General features: G+C 44.9%; 1 protein-coding gene across 1 annotated transcript; it reads left to right on the top strand.

The window, feature by feature from the left end:
- The first annotated feature begins 78 nt into the window (after positions 1-78).
- CHRNA4 (cholinergic receptor, nicotinic alpha 4) lies at positions 79-22,131 on the top strand. Its single transcript, XM_014954943.1, is given in 6 exon segments — positions 79-180; positions 183-335; positions 4,438-4,482; positions 4,575-4,684; positions 14,618-15,998; positions 21,540-22,131. Coding segments are annotated over 6 exon segments (1,917 nt in total). The 3' UTR covers positions 21,666-22,131.
- Positions 22,132-27,333: the final 5,202 nt, after the last annotated feature.

Consider the following 27,333-nt stretch of genomic DNA (forward strand, 5'->3'; position numbering starts at 1 on the left):
TGGGGGTAGCGGGGAGGCAAGTCACCAGGGTGGCATCACCACCACCCCCCATTGGTGTGTGTCCCTCCTTGCCCGTCAATGGGGTTAGCAGCGAGTCACCTCTTGGAGAAGGCTCCAGTTCTGCCGGTGCTTGGAGCTACACACACGTGTTTAATGCTGCTGTGCCCCACGCCTTCCCCGCAGCCCTCGGCCACGTGGAAACTCGAGCCCACGCGGAGGAGCGTCTCCTGAAGAAACTCTTCTCTGGTTATAACAAGTGGTCGCGCCCCGTCGCCAACATTTCTGATGTGGTCCTCGTCCGCTTCGGCTTGTCCATCGCCCAGCTCATCGATGTCGTAAGTGCAACCCGTTCGTGCAACAAGCGGCCAAGATGAACGGGGACAGGGCTTGGGGAGAGGCTCCTGGGGCATACAGGTTTTACTGGCTGATCCAGGGTTGGGTTGGGAAGGCTTTGCCCTCAGCAGAGAGGAGTCGTCACGCAGACAGCTCTGCTGGAGTGAGGGGTGACTCATGTGAGTAGCTGGTAGTCAAAGTGCACCCTGTATTCCTCATTTACTATAGGCAAAATCCCAAATTCCATATCAAAACCCATGGGACTGATCACAGCAGAGCAGTGGAGCAACTGGTAATGCCAGAGAGTCTGGGCTAAGGAGAAAAAACAAATAGCTGATTTGGAATTTGAGCCATAATTATTAACACTAATTTACACAAGCTAATAGGAACAGCGGTTTATGCATCTCTGGAAGATAGCTTGCCTGAAGAGCTTTCTACAAATGAAGTTTTGAGGGTTCTTAGCTAATCTGGCAGATATTAACAAGATAATTGATTCTGAGTGTTTGCTCAAATAGAAGATCTGTGTGTGTAAACTGTATATGCTGTGTACTAAACAAAGTGGTCTGCACTCTGGACTGATGATGTGCGCTGTATTTAAAGGAGTACTCTACCACAGTGTGCTGGGGTCAAGTGTTGAACCCAAAGCAGATCCCTGCAGGGCTGCAGATGTTAAGCACACACACACAGAGGCTTTCTAGCTTGTGCAGATCCTGCTCCCACCTGCTTCTCTCTCCTGTCCCTGGTTGCACGCAACACTTCCCAGGTCAGTGTGTCTGTGCAGATGAATGTCTCTTGAACAAGTATCATCCTTGCTTTTGGAGGCTCTGTCACTTTTTACTGTATTTGTGTACTGTATTTCTGTGTGGCAGAGTAAAAGGGGTGATAAAGGAAAGTGTAGTGCAATTTGAAGAAATTACTGGTGTGGGACAACCATAACTCTTCACGTCATTTTATATTTTGGGGTAAGACTTTTGAGATGCAGAGGAACCAGACCCAAGGTGGTATGGGAGGTGGGCAATCAGACACTAGTTGGTGGAGAGTGGCATCTCCTCCTTCAGCTGGTCTAGTGGGAGGTGTCCCTGCCCATCACAGGGGGGTTGGAACTCAATAGTCTTTGAGGTCCTTTTCAACCTGAACTGTTCTATGATACGTGCAGAAGCCATCAGCTTCCAGCTTTGCAGCACAGAAATGGTCTTCCATTCCCCTCCTCTCTCTTACGTCAGCCTGAGGGATCCAGGGCTGTTTGCAGTTGCTAATGTTGAAGTTGTATGGTTCTTATCTGAATAATTGATAAGACTAAAGATGAGACATTAGTGTCTGTGGAGGCATGAGAGACACTTTCCATTATGCAGCTGCTGAATCGTGGAAGGGTGGGATCGATACACCTGCTTTGTAGTGCTTTTCCCAGTTTACTTAAGAAGAATTAATCTTCTTAAAATCATGTCAGTGGTTAGAAGTGCAACTAGCAGGCAGTTCCGTGCCGGGGCCACTGGGTAGGGCTGGAGGAGATCTCCTGTCCCCTCCTGCCCCAGTCTGTGTGGTTGGGGACTTCTGACACCCCCTGTCACCACTGCAGCATTGCCACTGTCTGTCTCCCTTCCCGACAGTGATGTTGTTTTGGTGCAAACCCCACTGCAAGTGTTAGACCCAACGTTCATCTCCCAACGACAAAAAGTCTGAAAGAGAAATCAGAGCCTTATTCAAACTCCAGCTCCTGCTGACAAAAGGGGGTGGGGAACAAAAATCAATGTGGAACTCGCCATCCCTGTGTGTCCTTACCTCACCCTGGTGTGCTAAGGGCTTCTGAGCCCAGAAAGAAATGGTAAGGGATCAAGAATCTTTCCAGGAGCAGCCACTGAGGAACAGATTTGGGCTCCTAAGCCCATGTCTCTGCAGGATGTTGGGTGGTGTATTCATCTTGAGAAAAGAGGCCGGGCAGTGTGACACCACCATCCACTCAGGGTCACCTGCTGTCCTCTGGGCTGGCTCCACACAGGAGAAGGCTCCTGTGCAGATGGGGGTGGCAATTGGTCATTAGCACATTGCAACCCCCTATGAGACAAACCCAAGGGACCAGAGTCACGCTCCGTTTGGGGCAGGAGGGTGGCAGAGCCCTCAGGTGTAACGATGGGCAGGAGCTTCCACCAAGGGTCTGCACCCAGCCAGGGGGGAAAATTCCTGTAAAAAGCAGCAACTGCCAGAATGGCATTCCCAGCGCAGAGGCCATGGTGGAGGATCTCAGATGTTGCATTACAAAGTGGTAGGAGAACTCGCCATCCCTGTGTGTCCTTACCTCACCCTGGTGTGCTAAGGGCTCTCGCCTTCCCTGCATGTCCTTACCTCACCCTGGTGTGCTAAGGGCTTCTGAGCCCAGAAAGAAATGGTAAGGGATCAAGAATCTTTCCAGGAGCAGCCACTGAGGAACAGATTTGGGCTCCTAAGCCCATGTCTCTGCAGGATGTTGGGTGGTGTATTCACCTTGAGAAAAGAGGCCGGGCAGTGTGACACCACCATCCACTCAGGGTCACCTGCTGTCCTCTGGGCTGGCTCCACACAGGAGAAGGCTCCTGTGCAGATGGGGGTGGCAACTGGTCATTAGCACATTGCAACCCCCTATGAGACAAACCCAAGGGACCAGAGTCACGCTCCGTTTGGGGCAGGAGGGTGGCAGAGCCCTCAGGTGTAACGATGGGCAGGAGCTTCCACCAAGGGTCTGCACCCAGCCAGGGGGGAAAATTCCTGTAAAAAGCAGCAACTGCCAGAATGGCATTCCCAGCGCAGAGGCCATGGTGGAGGATCTCAGATGTTGCATTACAAAGTGGTAGGAGAAGCAGATGCTCGAGAACTGGTCCAGGGCATGGCAGCCTCCTGTGGGCAGGAGTATCCACCAAGGGTCTGCACCCAGCCAGGAGGGAAAATTCCAGTAAAAACCAGCAACTGCCAGAATGGCATTCCCAGTGCAGAGACTGTGGTGGAGGACCTCAGATGTTGCATTACAAAGTGGTAGGAGAAGCAGATGCTCGAGAACTGGTCCAGGGCATGGCAGCCTCATCCAGTGGCGTTCCTGATCTCTCACCTGCACCCAAGGAAGCAGCCGCTTTCTTTCCTTTCTTTGTTGCTCATTTGAATGTATTTTGTATTCCTCCTCCTTCCATGGGCTTCTGGTCCCTAATCCCCAGATGAGGATATCTCTGATCAGGTTTTACACTTGATGCCACAACTGCAATGAGTAGGCTGAATGAGGTGGGAGCATAGCTCTGCCATGAATCTCCTGGCTTTTAACACCTAAAATTAATGAGCGAGGTTAATGATGAGCAGTTTGCTTCCAAATGAGCCCTGTCGATTGAGCTGGTTTTGATGCCAGACCAAAGGAAGCGACAAAATAATCAAAGACACAAATAAGCTCTGAGCTCTGGTGTGACACTTAAATCAGACCAGGAGTAAGCTTTGCCCCACGTAATTCACCTTATTACAGAGGTTGTTTACAAAGGGGTAGTAGTTGGTAGAAAAATCCTACCAACTGCAGCATGGGTATACACCAGGCTGTCCTAAGGTTACGTGTCAGCAGAGTAGCTTGGGTTTGTTCAGAAAAGCCAATCCATAGTGCTCAAAGTTCATGTATTTGGTAGAAAGAGAAATACTGCTGAGATTCATGTTTCCAGACCTATGTTCGTGGATAACGTTTCACAGTAGAAATACTAAACACTGCCTGCAGATGAAACTCAGCATTGATAGATATCTATACACCAACAATCCCCTTCCTTCAGTGGTCAGGTCAAAGCTGAGTTGTGGAGCCATTTTCTCTGCCCTTCCCCGTCATCGTAGGCTGAATCCATCAGCACCCAGAAAAATCCCAATAAATTATAGTCCATCTGCTCGCAAGATTGTTTAGGTGCAGGCTCAGCTGTTCTGTGGTATCAGGCAGCTGTGCCCTCTCCCATGTTAAATGACAGAAACATCTGCTTTTTATTTCCAAGATGGGACTTACATTTATTGTGAAGGTGATTTGTAATCACAGAAATGAAGTACAATTAACAGAAATTTAATGAGTTCCTTGGGCCGCTTCGTCTGCTTCTGTAACCAGTATCTGATCTTGTATTTCAGGATGAGAAAAACCAAATGATGACCACAAATGTGTGGGTGAAGCAGGTGAGTGCACCAAAATATGTGCTTTTCCATATTCCTTTTCGTTTTTTTTAGTCTGAACTGTCCCAGTTTTAACCGCCTTTTTTTTTTGGCAGGAGTGGCATGATTACAAGCTCCGCTGGGACCCCCAAGAATATGAAAATGTCACATCCATCCGAATCCCCTCGGAGCTCATCTGGAGACCAGACATTGTCCTCTACAACAAGTGAGTGTGAGCGCTGTGGCCAGAGGGCAAAACTATTCTTGCGAATTCACTCTGCCTATGGTGACAAGGTGCTTTTTGCAGTTGTTCCTCCTTATTTTGTGGTTGAATTCCATGTAGACTCTCATAATATCTGTCCCAAACATGCCTTAAATGACGTGACAAACATTTGTCACAAGGGCTTTGTTCTCTTAATGATCCTTTCCCTGGACAGCAAGTTCTGTGAGTATTGTTTTCTCTTCACACGTCAGATACACAATTAAGTTGAATTTGAGCTTTCAGTCCTCTTCAGTCTCATTTCACCAAGGAGCTCTTCCCTAATTCATCACCATCAACTGGAAAAGTCAATTACTGGGGATGGGCTTAATATGCTGAAATTTGCTAGACTTGCACGTCTACAAATACAGGTTTCAGGTCAGCCCAATACCATTCTAGAATTATTTTTAAACAGTTATTTGTTCCTGATCCCAAAGGCTTTAAATCTCTCTCTCGTATGGACACTTCCTGGGGAGTAGGTGGTTGTTTTCTTTCTTTCCTTTGGAGCCTGTTGATATTCTTGGAAAGATTGTCCAAGTGCCAAGACTGTTTTCTCCTTAGCTTGTCACACACCAGAGCTCTCCAGTCTCCTAGGAAGCAGGTTATCCCAATCTCCCGCCCCAGCACAGGCTCCAGAGAAAACACTTGCCTCAAACATCAAACAAAAACATCTTTGTATGTGGCTAACACTCAGAGGAAACACTCAGAACAGAAGCCAGGCTCATTTTTAATAAACAGTTGCCTGGTTCTAGTTTGATAGGATTTTGCTTTTGTTTTCCAGAAACAAAAAATGGCTGAGGGGAGGAATCTGTCCAGGCGATTGTGAGCTTTGGAGACTCTGGAAATTGTTATCTTTCCCATTAGCTTGTCTCTGATCCTCAGTGGTGTGGAGTGATTGCAGACCTCTTGGAAATCACTGCACCCTCACATAGCACTTTTCAGAGATTAGACTGATGGGAATGACTAATTCATAGGCACTTGGACCTTTCTGTCCTACAGGGACACTCTCTGAGCACGAATATTACATTACAAGTGCCTGGCGTTGCAGCCAAGAAAGGTGTTCACAGCTTCCACTGGAAAAAATGAATGTCCTTGTCCTTCTCATTGCTTAATTAATGATGACGGAAAGGATTATTATTTTTGGAGCTTCTGGTGATTGTTGTGGTGGACCATAGTGCCAAAGGAAACAGTGCTACACAAATCTCCATCGTCCATGGGACCTTTGTGGTTCAAAGCATCCATTTGCTGGAACTGCTGGTACACAAGAGCCTGCTGTGTTATCTCTGCATCTGCTCCCTTGGCTCACTGTGCTCATCATGGTTGATGCACATGATTCATGCAAGGAGGGCTCTAGCACTAAAGAAGGAGGCCTTGGTCTCCCTTTGTGCACCAGAAATTTTGAGACTTCATACTGAAAACAGCCCCCAGAGGTCAACAGGCCCCCAGACCTCTGAGCTGGATAGCCTTTGGCTTCTACCTTGGCTTCTCTTGCAGGTTCTGCCCCTCTGCCCTGCTGTCCTACTTCACCACTGCTATCACTCAAGCAACTACAGGGTCTCCAGGGAGCAGCTGCCAATTTTTTGGCCACAGCAGCTCTTCCAGAATGTCATCCTTACTCTCTTCTGGGTTGTGAGGCTTTCAGCCTTGCCCACCATACAGGGAGGTGTGGTACATAGCAATTCTGACTGTACTGGGGCCCTGCTACCACGCAGGGAGATCTGGTGCCCCAGCTACCAAAATCCAAGCTATTTCTCTCCATTTATCCACACTTACCATTAATAATAATACATTCTGCTGTTGGTTGTCATGAGTCTATCATGCATTTTTAATTGGCTACTTTATCCATGAATTAAACATGGATGTAGGCGCCAACCACTAGCCAGTCAGTAATGGTTTTCCATTAATTCTATATCTTCTTACTGCTATATTTGCCCATGTTCTTTCATAGAGTCTTGTGTAGACTGTTTCTACTGTGGGATATACATCTCTCTTCTGTCTAACTTCCTTTCAAAACACATCTGAAACTGCAGTCCTTATCATCTTAGTTGCACTGTTCTAACAATGAGGATTCATATTTTTTTAGGGGCGCAGGGCAAATGTGATGCATACGAGGCAAAATCTGTAGCATGATGGGACACCAAGACGAGGCTCTTCTGCATGGCAGCTCACAAAGTTCAAAACCAGACGGTGTTTCTCTTTGCAGGTATCTCAGCTAGAAATGTTTCAGAAAGAAAGGTTTTGGAAATACAGTAACTAGTCATGGGTGATGCGAACAAGGACTCTGTCTCACATTGTACATATATATTACATATATATATTGTTTAGAGGGACTTTAAAGTATGTGCAAGGAACTCTGGATCCCTAAGAGCAAGAGAATTGTGTGAGGAGACCTTGATGGAAGAGAGAGAGTGTCCACACTGGCCTTTTGCACTGTTCAGGCTTTTTTATGTGAGTTATTTATTGCTTACCACATGCTATGGTATTTCTGTTTGGGATGGTATCCTTTGGAAAAAAGACTTTCTGGACAGGAGATTATAAAAGTGCCTCTCTTATTTTCATTTTGGAGTATATACAGAAATGGTGAAATTTAAATTGATTTAAGATTTACATCTTTAAGGAAACCTAACCCCTTGTTGTGAGGTTATTCTCATATCTAAGCTCATTATTGTCAAAAACTTCCATTTATCGACTCTAGAGGCCCAAATTAAATCAGTAAACTCAGCTGGCTTGGCCTAGAGAGTATATGTAGTTGTCAACATTCATAAGAAATCTAAAACCAAATTAATATCCTACAGGGAAATTAATATGCTGCTGAATTTTCAGGGTTGATGAGATAAGTTCCAAGACTCTGTAAATAGTTTCTACTAGATGTGACAAAACATATGTATAACAGAGGAATATGAGTTAATTGTGAAGCGACAAAACCTCTTCTTCCCTGCCAAGAAGGCCAGCTGTTCCTTATCTGAGGCTGTAAAGGCTCTTCAGACACCACCAAATCATTTATAAATGAATTATCTAATCCTCTGCATTGACTCATTTTCCCATTCATGAATGGACTTTAAGCACATTTTAGTTTTCCTTTGTATATTTAAAATGAAAAAAAAAAACCCACATATTTTTTGTCTAATCAGAGAATAAGCTCTTGGGGCTGCATTTCCTTTTTTTTTTTTTTTTTTTTTTTTGCTTATCCACCACTGTGTTGAGCCATTTGGACCCCATGCAACATTGAAACTCCAGAGGAGAAAACCCAGAAATTGCTCAAGATCATGTCCTTGAGCCTAATGGCTGGGCAGGGAACTCGAAATGTGAGTTTCCTTGGCTAGTTTTCAACTGGATATTCATGATAACATTTTGTCTTCTCTAGCCTGATGTTTCAGACTTTAAAACTTTCTTTTTTCCTCAATGTTTTCTGGTGTTAGATGTTCCAAAAAGAAATCCCTGCCTTAGCCTCTGTAGTCTCAAAAAAAAAAAAAGAAGAAGAAGAAAAAAGTCTTAGCCTCTGTAGTCTCAAAAAAAAAGAAGAAGAAGAAAAAAAAAAGAATAAGAGACAAGATCATACACAAAGGGAATTCAAATACAAATTTCTGTAATTAGGAGCAGGAAACATCTTGAGGAATTCACCCAGGGGTAATATGGACACAAAGGATTACTGGGCTGGGTTAGGAGATCATCTGGCAGGCAGCTTTTGAAAATCATGAGAAAGCAAAGAGTTCTTTTGAACTATACTATAGTGGCTTGTTCTTTTGAACTATACTATGATGTTTCCAACCACTGAGACCTATGGAGTAACTCTGGTTTCCTGACTCATCCCAAAGCTCTTCGAAGGAGAAATACCAAAATATGCCCTGCTCTAACCTTTAAAATATTGGAAACATTCTTGACATTTTTCTTCGTGTATGTGTGTACTTGCACAGATCTTATCATTTTTGCGCCAGATTGTACTTATTATAGGTCCATAATCACTACTTCACACTTAAACTTCCCTGATTCTTCTGGGAATTTAAATGACTATGTTTCTGGAGAGGAATTATATCTTTAGATGCTTTTGAGGTCTGCTGCCAAGCTCTATCCAATAATACAGGAATTGATAGAAATCTTTAAGAGGGATGGTTCTCATGGGCTGTTGCTGTGTTAGCATCCAAGGACTTCTCCTACCATTATGCTAAGGACAAAGCTGGAACTTTGCCTACAAAATGCTGATGAGGATGCTTGGCAAAGGGAAGAGTCGAAGGAAAATGCACAAATTTAGCACTGTTAAGTCCTCCTGAGAAAATTGTGCTTATTTCATCAATGTAGCACAGCCATTTCTGAGACAGATTCCTGTTTTACTGAGGAATGATCAAAATTTCAGTTACCGATGATTTGTAAACATCTGAAGCAAGCAAAAGCTGGGATGGGGTCTATAGAAGTGCACATCAGTTCACAGACACATCCATCTATGTACCCAAGATATACACCGAGACATCTGCTGTGCACACAAGTTGCCAAGACCTTGGAGGTATTTAAAACCCAACTGGACAAGGTCCTGAACGTCTTGTAGCTGCCCCTGCTTTGAGAGGGAAGTTTGAACTAGATCACAAAACAATTCTTAAATAAAATATTCTCTGATTTGCCTTTGGAGAGTATTTTAATCTGAACAGTACAGAAGCAGCTCTTTATTGTCTACCAAAAAGGTGCAGGGTATATTCTTCAAAGGAGTCTTGAAACTCCAATTTGTCTTGGTTACTACTGTTCAATGATAAATGCTTTAAATGAGGACATTCTAGCTATATCCATACATGTATATAGCTAATTTTCAGGCTTTAAAAGCACTTTTTGGATTTAAAGTGTATCATGAGGAATTAAAATAAATGTGTGCCTCATTTACATGCATTCTGAAAACATTTCATTTAGTGAGATGATGTATTTCCCAACTGCAGGGAAAATAGAAACTGGCAAGAAAAAAAAAAAAAGATTCTCCATCAGCAAGCTTCTTAATGAAATATGGTTGAAGGCTGCCAGTAAAACAATGCCATTCTTGAACCCTTAGAAACTTAGAAGATTTTGGAAGAGCAGCCTTTATTCTCAAAATGAGGAATCAAAGGCTGCAGAACACTGCAGTGCTATTTCTGTTGGCAAAGGAATAAGCAACTCTCTTCTCTCTTTATTGGCGTGTATTGTAGTATTTGACATGAAAATGTAAGAGCTCCAGTACTTTATTAATGACAGATTTTTAGAGCTGTCAGGTCAGAGTAATCAGGAGAGCCTGACTATCTTAATTCTCAAGTTCTTGTTGTGATGTTTACCTTACGCTCGCTCCTTCTTCCAAATGGCTTTGGGTGACAACTGTCACAACACAGTGATTTAGACTGAATGAGATGAAAATGTGCTACCACTCTAAAGGAATGACTGCAGATTTTCTCTGTCCCACTATATCAGACATCCCACCTTCCCGTCCAAGGAAATATTAATGTTATGCAGTCAAGGCTGTTGGCACAACTTGGCCAGGAATGGGTCTTCCCACAGCAGAGCTTTCCACAAGAAAACAGGTTTTCCCCTATCTCATAACTGCAGACTTAATTTTCAGTTGGTTGTCTGAACTTCATCCCTTGGAGGGGACTGGAGAGAGGCTTTGGAAGACTGTTGGCAGCCAGGTCACCTTATTTGCTCCTTCCTCATGTCAAGAGGAGCAGAATGAAAGCCTTACCCAGGATGAAGGCATCTCTAGGTTCACCCTGTGCGGGCAGGACGCCATCAAGTGTAGCTTCCAACCCAGTAAGCATATGCTTGAAGGTCCAGTGTGGGTGGTAAGCTTGGGGAAGGAGGCAAAAATATATGTATGCAGGGAGGGTTAAGACAACTGCGAACACTACCTTTGCACGATAGAGCTGGCTTGGATACAGTCTACGTACAACAGCATCACTAATGTACCCTGCTTAAAATTGCTCAGATATCTCTACGTTGAACTGCAATGAGAAGTTCAAATGTGCCCAGTAAAGTCAGGAATTACTCCGGAGCCCTGTTGGGTTGGTGAGGGAGAAGCAGGAGGTGTTTTATGGCTCCTCAGAGCCATTAGCTGACTCTCAAATGCAAGAAGCAATTCTGCTCTTGGTTTCATTCCTGCCATGGCACTCCAGGAAAAGTCCACCTTGGAAGGCAGTACCAGTGTTATTTGTAATAATGCGTGAGCCAAAGAGGACGCAGGATGAAGCTGGCTTTGCTGGGCAAGCAATTAAAATATATCTTCCTCATCAAAGAAGCAGATCAATTACGGAAATAATTGACACGTGAGATCTGCAGCATCACACTGGTTACATCTAGAAGAGAAAGAAGCATGTGGTTGGTCACACAGAGACTGCAGAATTGCCAGACAAGACATTTCTGGGAATGCAGCACAATTATGTGAATTATTATTGTTCCTGGATGAATTTTTAGCAAGAGTTTCATGCCCTTTTCCAGCAGTTTTCAAAAGGAAAAACACACATGTGTGTTATTTACCCAGCCACTCACACACTGCTCTACCTAAGAAGAGAAACACTAGTGGCTGCTCATTATCCCTTTGCTGTAACGTAAGTCCAATTATAAACAAATTGTTCCATTAATGAACGATTTAATCATACCTCAGAGATCTCATTAAATGCAGAATTGGATTCTAAATTCCTATTGAGATTTAGAAAGAAATCCACTGAGAACCACAAAGACTGGACTGTCACTTGCTGTGAATGTTCCATGTCTCAATCCGGCTTCCCCGTGCAAGCAAACCCAGGAGAAAAAGAAAAAAAAAAGATGTTTTTTCATCCAAAGCAAGCAGTCCTGGAGTGTAAATTAGATTTAAGAAAGAAGAGCTAAGTTTGGTTTTATTTGCATTGGAGTAAAACACAATGGTGGTTTTGTTGTGATCTCCTTTGAGACAGCACTCTGGGTTTGTACATATTTTTAGCTTTCCCTTCTTAAAAAAACAAAAAAAAAAGAAAGAAGGGCATTTTAAAGCTTTAGAAAAAGTCTAGTTCAGAGGCCAAAAAGCACTGGGTCCTTTTGTGTTCTTTTGTTTTTCCAAAATCTGCCACGAAGAGAAAAGGCTTTCCGTAGAAACAAAGAAGGGTGTAGTAAACATCCACCACAAACAATAATTCTGAGATTATTTTTCCCAATAATTCAACCAACCTGGAAAATTTTCTTAAAAGACAACCTGGGCTGTGATTCCAGGGTCAGGGGGCCATGTACTATCTCTGCCCGGATATCGTGATGGCCAAACCAGCTCAGTGATGGCCAGATCCTGCCGCTGTTTCCCAAAAATGAGCAATACTACACCGGTCTCACTGGAAGCCAGTTTGGTCATGGACTAACGAGGATGCTTCACAGGGCAAGAGAAAATATCAGAAAGCCTTTTTTTTTTTCTTCTTTTGCATATTAATTAGTGGATGCTCTCTTCCAGAAATAAATTTAAGGAAGTTCCTCTGCTTTCTGCAGCTTGAGGGCCCCGTGCCAGATGGTTCCCGTGTTGTTTATCCTGGTGCTGGTGAGGAAGAGGAGAGATGTGACCCCCGTGCCCCCCGTACGGCTGCTGTCAGGGCACATCTGAGCGCTGGAGCAGCAGCGTGGGGCCGAGGGACTTTGCTGGAAAAGTGGCTGCAGGCTGGATCAGCTCCAGCCGGGAGGGCTGGGCAGCAGCAGAGAGCTTTCTATCTGTACCAGCCTGAATAATTCATCTCAAGTTTTTAGCAGAAGCTCTCCCTCCCTTGCTCAGCTTCCCCTTTTGTTTAGCAGCGTTGCCGTTTGCCACTCGGCATCCCACAACAGGCGTCTTCCTCCCTGTCCCCGAGCTCTGCAGCAGCTCAAGCCGGGTGTGTAAAACGGTCCCCAATTCCCTCCCTGCTTTTCGGATGCTCTTTTCTCTCTTCCTGCAGCTAGACTTGAGGGCATTGCTCTACAGACAGATTCCACCTGCTTTTTTTTTTTTCCAGTTGGGATTTCAACCTTGCAGGCGTTTTGCTCAGGATGAAAAGAAATTGCAGCTCGACCCAAAGCTCAACCCTCATTTTAAGACTGCTTGAACCAGGGTGTTTGATCCAGGATGTGACTTTCCAAGGATACCAAAATCCTCTGTCTGCAAGTAGAAATCAAGGGAGAAAGAGGGTTTGAGGTTTCAGCTGGTCCTTGCACAAAGAGGCTGCCGAGGTAGGAGCTTGGCTCGCTTTCAGGTGAAGGTGTAATTTTGTGATTCAAACACCCAGCCTCCATCATGATGACTATTCGAACAAGGAGATATGTTGCTTGTGCAGCTCTGAAGGCTTCAGTTCTTCTCTTTGTGTAGGCTAACGCAGGCTGCAGATCCCGCAGTCACTGCCTGGAGGAAGGACAATGCTGCAGAGAAGGTACCTGTGGACTTGGCCCCAGACATGGAGCTTGTCACCATCCACATGCCCTCCTCACTGAGAGCAGGGACAAGGCATGGCATAGCCATGCAGGGCACTAATTATCTTCTCTGCTAATTGAATCTATTAATGAGCTAATTTCTTTCTCTAGCCTCCACACACCTTAAAGTACAGTAGCAGAGCCGTGGGTGTGAGGATGGAGTGGAGCAGTGGCTGGTGATGCTGGGGCAGGTGGAGGACAGGGCTGTCTCCAGGGCTGGGGATCCCATCCCCAGGGTTCCTCAGTTTCTCTCCTTTCTCCAAACTGTTGCAGGTTGAGTATGGCACTCCCCAGTGGCTTTTCTTCCCCTAAATTCCCAGTGTACCTGCCTCTCCTGTTGCCTTTTTTCATCTCCTTCACTTGGATCCCGGTCCCCATGATGAGCTGGAAACAGATGGTGTCATGGGTTCACAGCAAAATGCTGCTGGAAAACAATGCCCTTTTCCCTCACCGCCTGGCTGAGAAAAAGCAGGTCCAAACAAAATAATATGCTCTTTATGCAATAGCTTTTTCACTCTGGAAAATGGCTTTCTGCTATAAAATCCTGAGTTGTTATCTATTTATCTTATACCAGCACACAGACCCCAAGGGAGAGCCCCTGTAAGAAGACACTGTAAAAGACAGGTCTATTCCTGACTGGGAAATCATGAGATTAACTTTCATTATTCCTATTAATAGGATGTTCTTGCTGTTTTTCATGTAAAAGACTGAATGATTACCCAACACTGTTTCATTTATAGCAGCTGTCACAATTAATCCTGCAGAGCCCACAGCCACACTACCTGATAGTGGTTCCTCCCACCTCTCTAAAGCAAACTCAGCCCTTTCCAGGGCACTTATGGGATAAATTCGAGGGAAACTTATGTACATTTAACTCCAGGACCTGGCTTATGCAAGTGGAAAATGGCTTTCTGCTATAAAATCCTGAGTTGTTATCTATTTATCTTATACCAGCACACAGACCCCAAGGGAGAGCCCCTGTAAGAAGACACTGTAAAAGACAGGTCTATTCCTGACTGGGAAATCATGAGATTAACTTTCATTATTCCTATTAATAGGATGTTCTTGCTGTTTTTCATGTAAAAGACTGAATGATTACCCAACACTGTTTCATTTATAGCAGCTGTCACAATTAATCCTGCAGAGCCCACAGCCACACTACCTGATAGTGGTTCCTCCCACCTCTCTAAAGCAAACTCAGCCCTTTCCAGGGGTGAGGTTTTTTTATGGGACAGATTCGAAGGAAACTTGTGCACATTTAACTCCAGGACCTGGCTTATGCAAGGTAAGGGCTAATGTTTTCATGCAAATTCTGTGCTTGTATAAGCCAACAGAGTAAAAAAACCACTGGACAGAGTGGTTGGATCCAGCGTTAGCACGTGATGTACATCTTCCATCGTTCCAGGTACATTTTTGGAAGCCAGGCAGTAAATATCCTATTTCTTTAACAGATTTGAGAAATCCCAGAGAAGTCTTAGTCTTTTCTTATCTTCTGTCTCTCCCCAGTGCTGATGGTGACTTTGCAGTCACCCACCTGACCAAGGCCCACCTCTTCTATGATGGGAGAATTAAATGGATGCCACCTGCTATCTATAAAAGCTCCTGCAGCATCGATGTTACCTTCTTCCCCTTCGATCAGCAAAACTGCACGATGAAGTTTGGCTCCTGGACCTATGACAAAGCCAAGATAGACTTGGTGAGCATGCACAGTCATGTGGACCAGCTGGACTACTGGGAGAGTGGGGAATGGGTCATCATCAATGCTGTGGGCAATTACAACAGCAAAAAATACGAATGCTGCACAGAGATCTACCCTGATATTACTTATTCCTTCATTATCCGGAGGCTGCCACTGTTCTACACAATCAATCTGATCATCCCCTGTCTGCTGATCTCCTGCCTGACTGTGCTGGTCTTCTACCTGCCCTCTGAGTGTGGAGAGAAGATAACCTTGTGCATCTCCGTGCTGCTGTCCCTCACTGTGTTCCTGCTGCTCATCACAGAGATTATCCCATCTACCTCCTTAGTCATCCCCCTGATTGGAGAGTATCTTCTCTTTACCATGATTTTTGTTACCTTGTCTATCATCATCACCGTCTTCGTGCTCAACGTGCACCATCGTTCCCCACGTACCCACACGATGCCTGACTGGGTGAGGAGGGTCTTCCTTGACATTGTCCCACGCCTCCTCTTCATGAAACGTCCCTCCACAGTGAAAGACAATTGCAAGAAGCTCATTGAATCCATGCACAAAGTAACCAACACACCAAGGCTTTGGTCTGAGACTGACATGGAGCCCAACTTCACTACCTCATCTTCCCCTAGTCCCCAGAGTAACGAGCCATCGCCTACATTTTCCTTCTGTGCCCACCTCGAGGAACCAACCAAGCCTCAACCTATCTGCAAGTCCCCTTCTGGGCAGTACTCTGTGCTGCACCCAGAGCCTGTACAGGTGACCTGCACCTCTCCACAACCCTCACGCCACCCTCTGAGTGACACCCAGACCACCTCCATCTCAAAAGGCAGATCACTAAGTGTGCAGCAGATGTACAGCCCTAATAAGGCAGAGGAAGGAACCATTCGCTGTAGGTCCCGGAGCATCCAGTACTGCTACCTGCAAGAGGACTCTTCCCAGACCAATGGCCAATCCACTGGCTCTCCAGCATCCCAGAGGTGCCACCTGAATGAAGAACAGCCCCAGCACAAGCCCCCTCAGTGCAAGTGTAAATGCAAAAAGAGTGAGGCAGCCGGAACACCAGCCCAGGGAAGCAAGGCTCACAGCGCCAAAGAGCAACATCTGCTGTTGATGTCCCCAGCCCTGAAGCTGGCAGTGGAAGGGGTTCACTACATCGCAGACCACCTGCGAGCAGAAGATGCGGATTTCTCAGTAAGTATGCTAACTTAGCCTGCTCTCCTTGGGTAAGTAAAAAATTACCTGCTAAGGAAGCCCTACTAAACCTGGGGGCTATATGGAGCTGATGGAGACTCGGCCATACCTGATATTGTGGTTTTTGGGCACTTCGGCCACTATAGGCACAGCTGGAAAATTTACCCTTGAGGTCTTGACAGGCAGCACAATCAGACCATGCTCAGAGCAGCTCTAGAGCAATAGGATTCTCCAGCAGAAAACATGAGTAAAGTTGTTTTTAGGTAGGAAGGAAGCAGCTAAGATAGTGAGAGAGACCTCTAAAGCAATAGGATTCTCCAGCAGAAAACACGAGTAAAGTTGTTTTTAGGTAAGAAGGAAGCAGCTAAGATAGTGAGAGAGACCCAAAAAGTCATCTGGTGGGAACATAGCAGACTTATTCTTTACAGAGAAGCCTCTGACAGTCGAGAAATTCACACTGTGTTTTCTATTAAGCATTGACTCCGGCTACTGAGCCTGGGAAAGCAAATTCCCAAAATAGGTTGTGGATGTGGGAAGCGTGTAGTAGAGTGGGGACATGGCAGGGTATGTTTAGCTCTGTGTGATGCAGCTCCTCATTAGTGGACTTCCACTGGAGCGGTTGGCTCTGTGCAGGAAGGTGGGTGGACAGACAAATTTCACGCTTACTCTGAAGGGGTAAATATGGCTACAAATAGAGAGGGAAAATAAAGGCTGAAAGAACTTCTTTTAATGGAGATGGTGATGCACGTACAAATGCCACATTCTTTCATACCTCTTATAGCTCTTCCCCTGTAATACTATGGATACAGAGTGCCAGCTAATTATGGGCATAATGAAGGAAGTGACAAGATAAGCTAAAGTTAGTATTCTTGCTAAAGAAAAGTCTTATCTTGCTTTTCCTAGAGGGATCTGTCAGCAAAAGGTACTTTTTTCAGCAGTGCTTACAGTTTTGTTTCTGGAGATTTAGAGTCAATGCAAGTTATAGTGCTTTTATGCAAGACTTCCTGGGCATGAAGAGTGTCTTTATATTTGCATTTTTCACAGTACTGAGCACTTAGCAGCAGCAACAAAAGATTAAGTGCTACTGTCCATTTATATACTCTTTGGTGCTGTAGATTGAGAGGCTTCTGTTATTTAATGTATTTCACTTCACAACATCCCTTTGAGGAAGTAGCTGTTTATTGCTCATGTTGAGGAGTGACAGCCAAAATACAGGGATGAGGTGACCTGTTCAAGGTCACAGAACAAATCTGTGGCAGAGATGGGCTGTGAATTCCCATCTTAATTCCTTGAGAGCCCAGCACCCTTTGCCAGGCTAAAGCTCTTCACAAGCACATTAGGACTGAGGGAATTAAACTCTGCTTTCTTCTCCAAGCAAAAATCATAAGTAAACCCATAGAAGTCAGTTGATTTTTAACTCGTTTCCCCACGGTGCAAATGAAAGAATATTACACCAATAATACTTCCCATTTCAACTGATTCTCCTTCTGCTAAGCTTGTTGATAACATCAGGAACTGAGTCTATGAATGTCTTGGGTTCTTTCATTTTAATCCATGATTGCAACTTTCTTTAAAATGAGAACAGTCTTCAGAAGCCACAAATTTTCTTCTAATACCTTCCACTACTCTTCCCTCTTGAAATGAAGCGATTATCCTGAGGAGAAAGCTATTTACAGCACTAAACATCAAAAGCAGAAGAAAAGAAGCGTTTTTTGAGAGCTCTGACCAGACCCTGCTGCCAGCACAGCCTGTGAGCAAAGGCACTGGGAAAACATCCAGCAATGGGACCAGAATTGCTTACCCCGGTCTGAGGCTGTACAATTTTCTCTGGCTGGAGCCAAGTCAAGTCAACTGGGAAAGCACATTTTTTCTCCAGGTGGCAATGACAATGAAGAAGGAAATACGATCTTCTGGGACTGAAATTTACTGTAACGAGCAGAACTGATCTAATAAAACGAGAATTTATTGGGGAAAAAAATCAGTACTCAGAAATATGCTTTCATCTTCAAATCAAATTGTGGCATTTCTTCATGGAAGTCTTCAACAAATCTATCAGCAAGCACCTCTGATGCCGCTGCAGCCCCTGAGACAGTGTGCTGTCTGTTGGGTAGTATTTTCAGAGACATGCTCCTTACCAGAATGAGAACAGAGCTTCTTTTGAAATTCCTGTTTGTTTTTTTTTCTAAAGCACCAGTGCCACGGGGGCAATGCTTCTAAATTAAAAGTAAACAGCTCATTTAATTAAGTGCTTCAGTGAAGAGAAAATGGGAAATGCAAGAGGCAGTTGTGTGTTACAAAAAGATACCTGCAAACAATACAAGCCCAATTGTACACTGGGGAAAATGCAAAACCAAATTGTCCCAGCATATGATAGAAATGCCATTAGAAATTAATTACAGACCGAGAAGCAAAACAAGTTGCGTGTCACACACAAGCCAAAATAAGCAGACACCAACAGCACCGTCTGGAAAGCCTTGTTGTCCTCATGGCTGTGTGCACCTCCAGACTACTCTAATATGAAGACTTTGAAGACAGCTTAAAAATAAAATGGGAGAGAATGTAGCTGAGGGGGAGGAAACACAGGATAATCTCACCGGTTTATTTTTAACAAAGTACAATAAAACCACTCGGGACTGCTCTAATCTGTGTTGCAGGCTCTGGGTCCCAGCAATCAGATGTCACCAAGGCACCTCAACCATCCGCTCACATCCTGGGGCAGGATGCTCTGCTCCCACTGCTCAGACCTGCACAGAGCTGGGCCAGGCAAAAGCTGCAGGTCCCTTCATTTTTCAGGAATTTGGGGGTGGGGGAGTCAGCTGGTTGCTGCCCCTGATCCGTTCCCAAAAATAGTTTTGAGTGAGCTTCTTAAAAACTAATCAAAATACAGCTCAGGAGTTGGGGTGGCAGATGTTGACAGCTGCATAGATGTTGTCAGAGAGGCCTCTGCGGATCATGCTCCATGTGAGGTGCTGGACCCCAGGGAAATGCTACAGTGCTGTCAGAAAACAAAACATAACAAAAAATCCACATAATTTTCTTTTCCTCCTCCTCCTCTTTTTTTTTTTTTTTTCCATTGTCTCTCCATAGTTTCCAATTTCACCCTTCTGTGCTCTCAGTCTGAAGCTGGATATTGAGTTTGCAAACATTTGACACATTTCCAGCCATCATTTTTGAAATGGACTGAGTGTTTATGCATACACCATTACATTTGAAAGCAAAACTCTGCTGAACTTTTCAAGTCATTCCTCTTCTCCCATTCTCCCCTTCTTTTCTCAAAAAGAAACTCAGCTAGTTAATTTCTTAGTGTGATCTAACACTTAGTTTTACTAGCACAAATATTCAAAAAAGCTTATTTTGCCAGAATGGGGCCCTGTTTACTCAATCCAGCTTTCCAGTTGGACATCAGATGGTAAATTTCAAATGTTCTTTACACATTGGTTGCATCATGGGACACGAATCCCATAAACACAATTATCCAGAGCTTCCTTAGTTGCCCTTCTCACCAGGAATTTTAAGTGTCTGAGACTTACTCCAACTCTCAGCAAGTGATGAACAGATCAGAAAGTGTACAGCCAAGGGGAGCTATCCACTGAGACCTTATCCTTTGGAGGAGAAAATTCCTTTTGATTTCAAGGGTCACTATTTCTTTTACTCACCCTAATTATAGATGGAGTTAAGGGCTTTACAATCATAACACAACACAGGTACCCCCCAAGAAGATTACAAGCTTCAGGGTGAACCTCAGTTGTTTCCTTCTGCCTATTGAATAGTAAAGACCTGCTTAACTTGGTGCTATTTTTTATGGGAACAAAATTATCCATTGCACGAAAATATTACACAAAAGTGTAATTTTAACACTTTTGAAAATGCTCAGCTATTCCCAAAATTTAAGATGCTTTGTTCAGAGAACAAATCATGTGAAAATATGATATGTTCTCCTGTACGTGCCTCATTTCCCAATTTACAAAGCTGCTTACTGAGCCAAGGAGCCAGAGCAATACCAATGATTTAAATCCCTAACCAAGGCAGGCCACAAATAAGGAGAAGTGTAACTAAAGAGCTCACTTTGCTGGCCTTGCTTCAGCTGAGCATTGTCTGATTGCAGCACAGAGTAACCACAGGTACTTTGCAAATACATTGGAAGATTCATGAACAGTTTATGAAGGGCTCAAGATGCCAAAATGAGGTTAATGCACATACTTTACCTGCAAGAACGAATCCTCTCAGCTCAATAAATTGTTACAGCACTGGTGACAGAAGCCAGGGTTGTATATGCTCTTCCTCCGACACATCATGATTTCTCTGCACCACCCACGAGGTATAAGGTAAAATTCAGTGCTGCATCTGTGACTGATGAAGGAAGAGAAGAGTCAAGGTGAGTTTTCAGAGTCAACATGTGCTCAGAGCTTGTTTGATTGTTGCTTGACAGATCACAATATTTTAGGACCTGAAGTTGCCATTACACCTGTGAAAACACTGCCTGCTGCAAATGGATATTTCCTAGATATTTGGTTTGCTACCTTTACCAAAATTAACTTTCAGCATAATCAGGAAATCCTTAAGAAAAATAATAAAACTAAGCCAGGCCTCCTACAAATCATGTTTCAGCTCACACCTACGGTTCTGGGCTCCATCCACCACACTCCCGTCTTGCTGAAATCATTGCCACCAAAAAAGATTTGAGCTAGTCCCTGCTGAGATGTTTTCCCTAGAGAGCAAGGCAGCGTGCCAAATTTCAGCCCTCGGGTCTGTTAATCACCACGTGGTATATTGTAGAAAATTATAATGGGTACAGCCATATCAAATAAAGCTTTGCCATCTGATCAGTCCTCTCCCTGGGAAAGAAATTAATAACAGCAATGCCATAGAAGAGGTTTTCCTATGTATGTGGTTTCTTACTTAATGAAATAGCCATTTATAATTCTTTCCTGATGGTATTAATAAGTACTAGACCTCCCCAGAGAGGAATTGCTGGAAAATCCTCCCACAGCAAGACAAAAGTGGGGAAAAAAGCAGGGTGAGCAAGATCACTTCTTTTATTTACTGGTTCATTTTCACTGCTTACTCACCCAAAGCTGTAAATCCCTTTGCAGAAAGAGTTTGGCTTCATTAATCTGTAAGCAAATCTGTTTACGAGCATGGGAAAATGAGTAATTTCTTTCCCCCTCACCCCACCGTCCCCACATTGAATTGCAGCCGCGTTTATACACCCAGTTACAGCTGCTGCTCGTGGAAAATGGGAACTTGAGTGTGCAGACGAGCTTAATTATCCACGGGTGTGTGTCATCCCTGGAGAGCTGTGAACAGGGTTTGCAATTGCACATACACACCCACACAGTCTGGGAATCTGTCTCCCACATCAGCAATTGATAGAATAAATCTTTGCCATCACATAGGACCACAGAATGTATGTGAGACCTTCCCCTCCTATCTCTGGACTTAAATGAAAATATACTACTTTGGAACAAAGCACTGACAGCCTTCATAAGTTTGAATCTCAAATAAATGTTAATAAGTGGCCTTTCCTCTCTGTGTTGCCAGGTGAAGGAGGACTGGAAGTACGTCGCAATGGTCATTGACCGGATCTTCCTCTGGATGTTCATCATTGTGTGTTTGCTGGGAACTGTTGGTCTCTTCCTCCCACCGTGGCTGGCAGGAATGATCTAAATATAGCTCCAGAAGGAAGAGAATATATCCCACTCCATGGATTTTAGATCACCTGGAAGGAGAGGAGCAGAGGAACGGAGGCAGCCCTTTGAATAATTTACTGCGTGTCCGCGCTTGAGTTGCTCCAGAGCTCTCTGGGAATACTTTCCGAGGTCGCGTTGTTTCGCCAAGCCATTTTCATCTCCTCCATCTAATTTAGGGGAAAAGTTCTTATTAAAGTCTGTACATAGCATGGTGGCATTCATTGGCATATACTCAGCAATGTAAGAACACGAGCTTGGTCCCTAAAGCAGCATATAAAGAGGCTTCGCACCTACAAACCAGCCCCTGGCAAATTAGCTCCAGTTGTCTCCAGAGGTCTCGGTGTGCCCTGCCTAGCAATTAATTATGCCCTGTCAAGCTGAAGTGGTTCAGGACCGTGTGTCCCTGTATGAGTCATTTGATAAATAAAGTTCCAGATGTGGGATGCCTGTGCGGGATGTGGTCTGTGGTCAGCTGGTAAAGATGGAGAAGCTGGAAGGGGTGAAAGAATTGCTGGAGGCAGCTCAGCCCCATCAGGACCAACAGTGATCATTTGCACAGCAGCTGCAGTCTCTGTATTGACAGATTTCACTTTGGCCAATGCCCTTCAGAAGCCACAATGGCCATAGCTGGGTGAGGATCGTGGCAATGAAGGGAGGATTTGGGGTTAAGATTCAGACCATGCTGGTAGCACTTTAGTGCATTTTCAAGGGAAATTTCCTGGATCAAAGTTTTGGCTGCTGCACAATAGCAGAGGGTCACCCTGAGCTGAAAAACCCTTGCTGTAGGTCAGGAAGGTACTTAGAGATGAGGAAGCCACAACAGAAATCCAGACAGTGCATTACGGTAATAAGGAAACATGCTCTTACCTGGGGAAAGCTGAAGAGGACACACAGAATTCAGAATGGCACTTTGCAGAAATTGCAGGTATTATGGCTTTAAATTTGGCCCGTTGATTCAGCGACTCTCCTCTTCCCAGTTCTGTCCACACTAAACCAACCTTTTGTACATGTCTTGTCCTTGCTTTGGGATCTTAAGCGAGAAGGCAGGGACAGCAACCCACAGCCAGAGGGATGGGGGGGACACTGGAGACCTGTCCCACCACAGGAATACATCAGCACACAAGGGCTGAGCCAGAAGTGTGGGTTAAAGGATGGAAAACAGAGGGTTAGCACAGGCTCCATCTACCTTCCTTCTGCCTTTTCTCTGTCTGTATTTGCAGCCACAGGAGAGTGACCACACCTGGACAGACCCTAAGTCCATCCAGCTCAGCATCCCCTCTCTTTGGTACCTCCAAACCCACTGTTCCCAGCCCCATTGTTGATTTTTGGGTGCCAGGAGGACTCAGCACAGCAGCCCCCAGCCCAGTCTCTCCCTGCTGACTTCAGAGGCCTCACAAGCAGAAGGGCTTACAAACAGTTTGCCACGATGTGCAAGGAAAGGCAGAAATAACCTAAAAATAGAGGCTTCCCTGGGGACCTGCCTTGGCTTCATGACTCAGGTTGGCAGCTGAGGGGCTCTGGGCTTCACCCACCAACTCTTCCACCTCCAGATGGGACCAGTACACATGAGACTGTCTGGCCACTGTGAAATTTCCTGCTGGGCAGCTTTGGCTAGCCCAGGGCTTTGGAAAACACACACCAGGAGAGGCAGCACTGCCTGGAGGGCAGCACAGAAGGTCCCAGTAGAAGCCAGAACCTGGGGTAGGTGACACCCCAGGGTGAGACATGTGGCACCCCTACATAGTAGCCTGGCACATGAGGCTTGCTTATGCCACATGGCTTCCTGAGCAGCAGAGAACTGCATGGGCTTGTGACAGTAATGCTGGAACTGAAACAATCTGACTTCTTTGAAATACAAGTTACTGCACTGAGTTCGAGCAATACAGGCTAAAAATCAATGCAGTGATCAGCCATCTGGTTCAAAGAGATTTCTTTGAAATACAAGTTGCTGCCCTGAGTTCGAGCAATACAGGCTAAAAATCAATGCAGTGATCAGCCTGTTTGGCCTCATCTAAGAAGCTACAACTGACCTCTGTGTTCACAGACTCAGCCAAGTGCTTAAAAATCTGTACAGCTCCCAAAAACACGGAGTAGCCGCGGTTTGGGCCAGTTCCACCAGGAACTGAGCTGGCACAGCACAGGGAGGGAGGATGAGGGAGACTGAACTGCTGCTGCCTCTTTGCTTGTTTTCAGAATAAAGAGAGACTCACTCTTTGGAGATGCTAATTCATCCCTTTTCACAGCCAGTGAGTTTGCTTATGGTGATGGAAGGAAAACAAACAGTCAAACATCTTCAAGGTCTAGTGAGTAAATGTAGAATCGCAGCTGCAGTCTGCCTTGGGTTGGGGACGGGGGACAGGCTGGGCTCAGGGAGGTGGCCTGAACTCTCTCCTGTGCCTTTTCCCATTTCATATGTGATAAAATAATCATGAAGGTGAAGGATGACTTTTGACCCTGGGCATTGCTGGGGCATCCTATCGCCAGGCTGCAGCCCTGCCCATGATGGCTGCGCAGAGCTCCTTCTGCAACCTCCTCCTCCTCCTCCTCCCGAGCCCGTCAGCACCCAGAGCAGCAGAGCAGGGGGGAGGCTTGGCTGTGCAGGCACATTTTTAGCAATAAAACCACATGGTGAGTCAACACCAGCTCGAGTCTCCACTCACATCTCCCAGCAAACCTGGGCTCAGAGCGATGGCCAAAGCAGACCAAGGATGGGGACCTGCAGAGGTGAGGGTGGCTGCACAGCAAGGGTCAGCCTGCTGAGCAGAACAGAATGATTTGGGGTTGGCAAAAAAACTGATAAAGTTTTAAGGAGAGATTTAAGAGCCAAATGTTTAAGGTGGCCTCTGGGGGAATTCAGTAGGGGCAGACATAGGCTGTACTTTGCTCACAGCGAAAGAACCATCTCAAATCTTCTGCATTTTCTGCAAAAACAACATTTTCTGCAAAAAGTTATTGCCAGTGCACACAGTCTGACTGGCAGCGTCTCAAGGGGAACATGGCATGGTGACAGCAACAGAGCAGGATCCCCTGGCAAGGACATGGAATGGCAATTCAGCCCCTGGCAGAGCTCCCTAGCCACACAGAGGGAGAAGGAAGGAGCCACAAGCATCTGCTCCATTAGCACATCAAAAATATCATGTGTGATCAGGAGTGCTAAGGATGTGGTTTTGTCCCAGAAGGGTCAGTGCTATCGTGGGATCACAAGGTTTGGCAGGACAAGATGAAAAGTGACAGCTAAAAACAGTCACTAAGGTGTTACTGGCATTTGAGAAGCTCCAGAAATGCAGGTCACTGGCATCCTCTCTTTTGCTAACATCGTAATGTTTTTTCATACAGTGAAAACTCCATTTCTTCTCACGTGGCATTAACAGCTCCCCACTTTGAAGTTCAAATAAAGGCAAGGAATCAACACCTACCAGTCTTTCTAAGACAGGTAATTCCATCTTGGAGATCATTAAGGGAGATGATATCCCACCATAGGATTCAATGATCAGAAACTGGAATAAAACTGGGACATGAACCAGACTATAACTATAGAATAATGAATAATTCTGCTATTGCAAACCCATGCAGCACAAAGAGAGAGTTTTTTAGCATATGAAAGACTCCAGGAAAATGTATGCAGCCAGGCTGTTAGCATTTGCAATGTTCCCAGCTCAGAACTGATTCCCAGGACTTGAGTGAACAAGCTGCCATCAGAAGAAGAGTGAGGAAGCAAGACTGGGTTACAGCAGAAGCTCTAAAACTGCCTTGGAAGAGACCCAGAGCAAAGTATCTGGTTTTCAGGATCTGGGAATATAAAACTAAGCTCAGAGATCCTGAAGGCATCACAGAAAGCAGACACAGATGCTGATTTTTTTCTATTTTACTTATGGAGGAGACATCGTATCCTCACCGTGGTGTTTCATGCTTTCCCACCAGTACAGCTCCACTGGCTATGATTGAAGAAGATCAAAGGCACAGAAACCTGACTGTAATAACCTCAGTTACCACCATTTTCCTGTTTTTCCCTACATCCTCTTCGTTCTGGTTCCCTAATGCTCACTTTGTCTGGGTGTGTAGGGCACGCAGGGTATTTTATCTGCAGCTGGCTGGTAGGATGATCTATATCATCCTCATTTCCCCAGCTGCTTTCAGGACTGTTTTCCACCATATCATCCCGTTCTCTAGCGAGCTAATCCCCATAGTGTGCATCACCTCCCTTTGGGGTGTTTCTTTTCAGATATTTATCAAGAAACTGGAGGAAATCCACTTGTGGAGAGACAGCCAGCCAGAAAGATGTATGTGTGAGAGATAAAATTCATATCTAATGCTAAGGAAAATCTCCCTACAACAGCCCCACCTCAATAGCCCCAAAGGGCTCTCCCCAGTGCAGAACTTCCATCCCAAACCAGAATTTCTTCATTGTTTCCAGTCCTTTAAATCCAGTCAAGCCAACTTGCTGAGCCCTGAGCAAAACCTTTCCAGAGCTGCTTGTTAGCAGAGTTGCTGGTTTGTCCTCACTATTTGTTGTATCTTACCCCTGAGACCGATTTAATACCTTAAAATGACACTCGTGGCAAAACACTCTGTCTCTGGAAGGTCCCCAAGCCTCTGCCAGAATCCAGCTGCACAAGATGGGTCAAACTCTGCAGCGGGGATAAAAATCCCAATTCATCGCAATTTAAGGACTGTCACCGTGTGGAAAAGAAAGTCTCTATGACACAGACTACTTAAGGGCAGTAATAAGGATGAGCAAATGAGGACAAAAGCTTTTCATAAGGACTGAACAGAAGGGGAGGTAAACAGGCATTAGCCTGCAAAAGTGAAAAAAAGGTAGGAGCTTGCAGAATTTCACCAGGACATATTATGTTTATGTGCTGAGGTTAATTCAGATTTATCCAGAACATGGGTTTAAATGCAGAAAAACTAATATCTGAACTTTTATTTGTAGCAATTAAAGTTTTGAGCTACTTAAGGGCAGTAATAAGGATGAGCAAATGAGGACAAAAGCTTTTCATAAGGACTGAACAGAAGGGGAGGTAAACAGGCATTAGCCTGCAAAAGTGAAAAAAAGGTAGGAGCTTGCAGAATTTCACCAGGACATATTATGTTTATGTGCTGAGGTTAATTCAGATTTATCCAGAACATGGGTTTAAATGCAGAAAAACTAATATCTGAACTTTTATTTGTAGCAATTAAAGTTTTGAGAACAAAGTCCCTGCTAATGAAAGCTCCGCCAGAGAATTTTCTAAACTGCATTGCTAATGAGTGACACTGTTCTTAACTACAGTTTGCATTAAAAGTGATAAATTGGGCCAGAAAAGTACAAAGCGTGCTGAAGAACAACACAAGAGGGAAAACAGCAGGTTGTGCTCAGCAAAGAGCGTGGGGTATTAACATTCAGGAATGGGTGGTTTCTGTGCTCACTGACAGAGGAGGGAACCGCAATCTGGGCTTGGGCAGGGTCTCCCAAACCTCCCCACACCTCTCCTTTTGGCTGCTGTGATTTTCCAGCCACTGAAATCCTTTCCTTTTGCTGTTTAATAGCCTGCAGCATTCATTGCTGGATTAGGACACTCTCAGTGCCTAAAATCTCTCAACAGAAATGCTCCTTGGCTTCGAGGAATTGGGTGCCAAAGCTCAGGTGGACAAAATAGCCATGA

The sequence above is a fragment of the Calidris pugnax genome, unplaced genomic scaffold (genome assembly GCF_001431845.1).
Source record: "Calidris pugnax isolate Ruff unplaced genomic scaffold, ASM143184v1 scaffold50, whole genome shotgun sequence".
Lineage (NCBI taxonomy): Eukaryota > Metazoa > Chordata > Aves > Charadriiformes > Scolopacidae > Calidris > Calidris pugnax.